The sequence below is a fragment of the Hermetia illucens genome, chromosome 1 (assembly GCF_905115235.1).
Source record: "Hermetia illucens chromosome 1, iHerIll2.2.curated.20191125, whole genome shotgun sequence".
Classification (NCBI taxonomy): Eukaryota; Metazoa; Arthropoda; class Insecta; order Diptera; family Stratiomyidae; genus Hermetia; species Hermetia illucens.
Genome location: NC_051849.1, coordinates 43,019,650 through 43,023,043, shown reverse-complemented (window position 1 = coordinate 43,023,043; position 3,394 = coordinate 43,019,650). Strand labels below are relative to the sequence as shown.

General features: G+C 47.6%; 1 protein-coding gene across 1 annotated transcript; it reads left to right on the top strand.

The window, feature by feature from the left end:
• Nucleotides 1–189: 189 nt before the first annotated feature.
• On the top strand, nt 190–592 carry LOC119647254 (mitochondrial import receptor subunit TOM7 homolog). Its single transcript, XM_038048134.1, has 2 exons — nt 190–367; nt 436–592. Exons 1-2 carry the CDS (start codon nt 268–270, stop codon nt 498–500), a joined length of 165 nt encoding a protein of 54 aa, XP_037904062.1. The 5' UTR covers nt 190–267; the 3' UTR covers nt 501–592.
• The last annotated feature ends 2,802 nt before the right edge of the window (nt 593–3,394 follow it).

The window sequence follows — 3,394 nt, the reverse complement described above, 5'->3', positions numbered from 1 at the left end:
AATTCGATAGGAGCGTGAATACGCGGTGCGCGACATCTGGAGACCGATCGTGGGCACTGTTCGCGAAGTTTCCGGAGACAAGAATTCCCTGCACGAAACGTGAAATCCACTAAATGGTTGGGGCTTTCTCTACACACCTGCAGGCGGCGCCACATCCGTCTAAAGGCGAAAAATCTAGTCTAAGCAGGAGGCGGGTTTGTAGATGTCAACGTGCGTTCAGCTGTCAAGTCAGGTCGCGAAAGGGTGGTAATTTCTCGAAAGGCGAAAATGGAGCTGTCACCTGATGCAAAGGAACGATTGGGAATCGTGTTTGAAGCTGTGAAAACTGTGTTCCACTGGGGATTCATTCCAACGGTTATTTACTTAGGTTTGTATGAACGCGGAAACTCGCATTTTGATTCGAACCCTAACCTCCCGAATCTTCATGTTTTACAGGTTTCCGAAAAGGCCCAGAAGCTGGGATGCCTCCCCTAACAATAATGAGTTTGCTGTGGCAATGAGCGTTTCAATGCCATAATTTAACTCTTAGATTTTAGGGTAAAATCCTCAGTGGATCTAATTTACAAATAAATTGTCTCATAGTAACCTGGAACTTGGTGTCTTTTACTTAAGTTATCAGTCAGATAACAACTTTGGTTGTATGGGTATCTACAAACGGTAATGCGTAATCTACATGCCGTTGTGATAACCACGTTGGTAGTCAAATCAGCTTCTCTTTATTTGCCTAGCAGGCGTAGATTTATCCCCAAAAGGCAACGGCTCTTCATTGAATGAAACTGCTTCACGACTCGATAACGGATTTTTCTTCACCGTCGAGCAGCGTACTTGGATTCGTTACTTCGCCTGTTCTTAAATTTAGTCCGGGAGGAGTTGAGAGACTCTCAAATTGCCGTCTAGCATATCAGATCATTGTTTTTTGAATGGTTGCACATTGACCTCGATGTTCAAATCAATCCTTCCTAGCAAGTTACACTCGGTGCCTCATTCGCCGGAAGATCCAAGGGAATCATTCCCGCGATGACACACATTGCCTCACCTGATACCGTTCTATATGCACTGCACGCCCTCAGCGCGATTGGTCGGCATACCGAGCTTACCCTTCCCTAGTTCGCTGCGTTATCCAGTGCGCACGGCCAGATAGGAGCCGCGTATAGCAGGATGGATTTCACTACCCCTGGGATAAGCAGCCGGCGACTAGATTTTGGCCGTCCAATATTTGGCATCATCCTTGTTGTCCGGATAGCTGGATGGTTAAAGTACAAGGCTGTCGTACGGAAGGTTGGGTTCAAATCTCGCTGCCGGCAGTGTGATTTGACATCGGATACCAGTCGACTCAGCTGTGAATGAGTACCTGAGTCAAAATCAGCGTAATAATCTCGGGCGAGCGTAATGCTGGCCACATTGCCTCATACAATGTACTGTAGTGTACCGTTACGGTCTTGAATGAAGTGCTCTAACACACTTCAACGCCCTGATCCAATATGGATTGTTGTGCGATCTATTATTATTATTATCCTTGTTAGAGATGAACTGGCCTTCACTGCCTTTTTGTGAGCATAGTCCAGGTGCCCCTTGAAGCTCAACTTGACACCGATCATTACTCCCAGGTATCTAATAATCGATTCTGAAACGACCTCGTGATTACCAACCCAGATTTTGGAAGTGTTGTTTTTCCTGCGATTGGTAATAAGGATCACCTCCGTCTTATCTTCCGCCAGGTCCAATTTCACCATTTGGAGCCATGCTTTAATAGCAGGAATGGTTTCACTTGCATACAGTTCCACGTCCTTGTGGTCTTTCGCAACTACTGCCACTGCCAGGTCGTCTGCAAAACCAATCAATATTGCCGCGGAGCCCGAGCACTCCCTTATACATTATGTTCCACAGCACAGGCCTCAGTACGGAGCCTTGGGGAACACCTGTTGTCACAACAAATTCCTTCGGTCCGTCGTCCGTCTCGTACCAAAGAAGTCTCTACGAATGGTAACTCTCGATAATCCGAGGTAAGTAGCCAGGGACACCCAGTTTAGCCCGGGTGCCCTTCATCCAACCCCAATTGGCTGAGTTAAAGGCATTCCTGACATCCAGCGTTACCACCGCGCAGCACTTGACAGCGGCCGATGCCTCCCGGGGCAGGTCCACGACCGTTGCAATGGTGTCAGCCGTGGACCGCGCTTTACGAAACCTATACTGTCGTTCCAATAGACCACAGCTTGACGAACGGAAGCTGCCTGTTGTATATCACCCTCTCCAACATCTTCCCAATGGTGTCTAAAAGACATATAGGGCGATATGAAACGGGTGCGCCAGGTGGTTTTTGGGGCTTCGGTAGCAAAAACAACCCCTGCCCCTTGTACTGAGCAAGAAACACTCTTTCAACCATGCATGATTCAAATGTACTTATGAACCATGCGGGCCGGATTTTAGCAGCCAACTTCAGGGCTTTGAACGGAATCCCGTATAACTCCGGAGCCTTATTGTCTCCAATTCTTCCACAGGTTTCCCGTAGTTCCTCTTCGGTCATCTCGGGGATTGTGAAGAGGTTTTGTTGAACCATTGGATGAGGTCCGCTTTCTTCTTGTTGCGGGAAAAGGATAATAATCGCATTATGAAGAAGAGTCGCAGGCACGTCACTTGGAGTGATTCTTGTCGACAAATCTTGTTCATTACAACCTTGTAAGCAGCGCCCCACGGGTTCGTATTTGCTTCATGGCACAACTGCTTGTAGCTTCGCTTTAGTCCTTTGGCAAAACCACCTCGCTCGCAGACACGATGCTCTCAACAGCGCAATTTCTTGGTTCTACCAGTAGTTTGGTTTCCTACTGTGATGGAACATGCGTCGCGGCATTGTAGAGACCCAGCCTCAGTTATCCGTTGATATAACTGGCTCACTTTTTCCAGCGCCATTCCCTTTAGGTCGTAACCTCCTTCTAAAGTCAACAGGAATGTCTCTTTCTCGAAAGCTCTAGTGGACCACCCAGCTATTCCGATTTTTCCGCTTTTGATACTCACTTGATTGTCGCCTCCCCCGTTCCTGCTGTCGAGAAAGATGACCTGATGGTCACTGTGGGAATAGCGTTCACTCACTCGCCAGACCATCTTGAATGGTTTGCAAGAGCAAGTCTTGAGCTGCCTTGCAATGGTTGAGGTTGATTTGTATCAACCTCATTTAGCCTTACGATTCAGCTCCCTCCTATATGCCGGTCATCTACTCCTGTCCTCCCTTTGCACAACATGCATTGCGGATCTCCATGCAGTCTTTGATAAGGTATATTCTTACCTTGCCCGCGATTGTCAGTTTAATCCCTGATTCCACCGGCAAGCTAATAATAGCGGTCTGTGTACCTCCATATGCCTTCTTCATCTTTTTGATGGCACTGTTTTCTAGGTCACT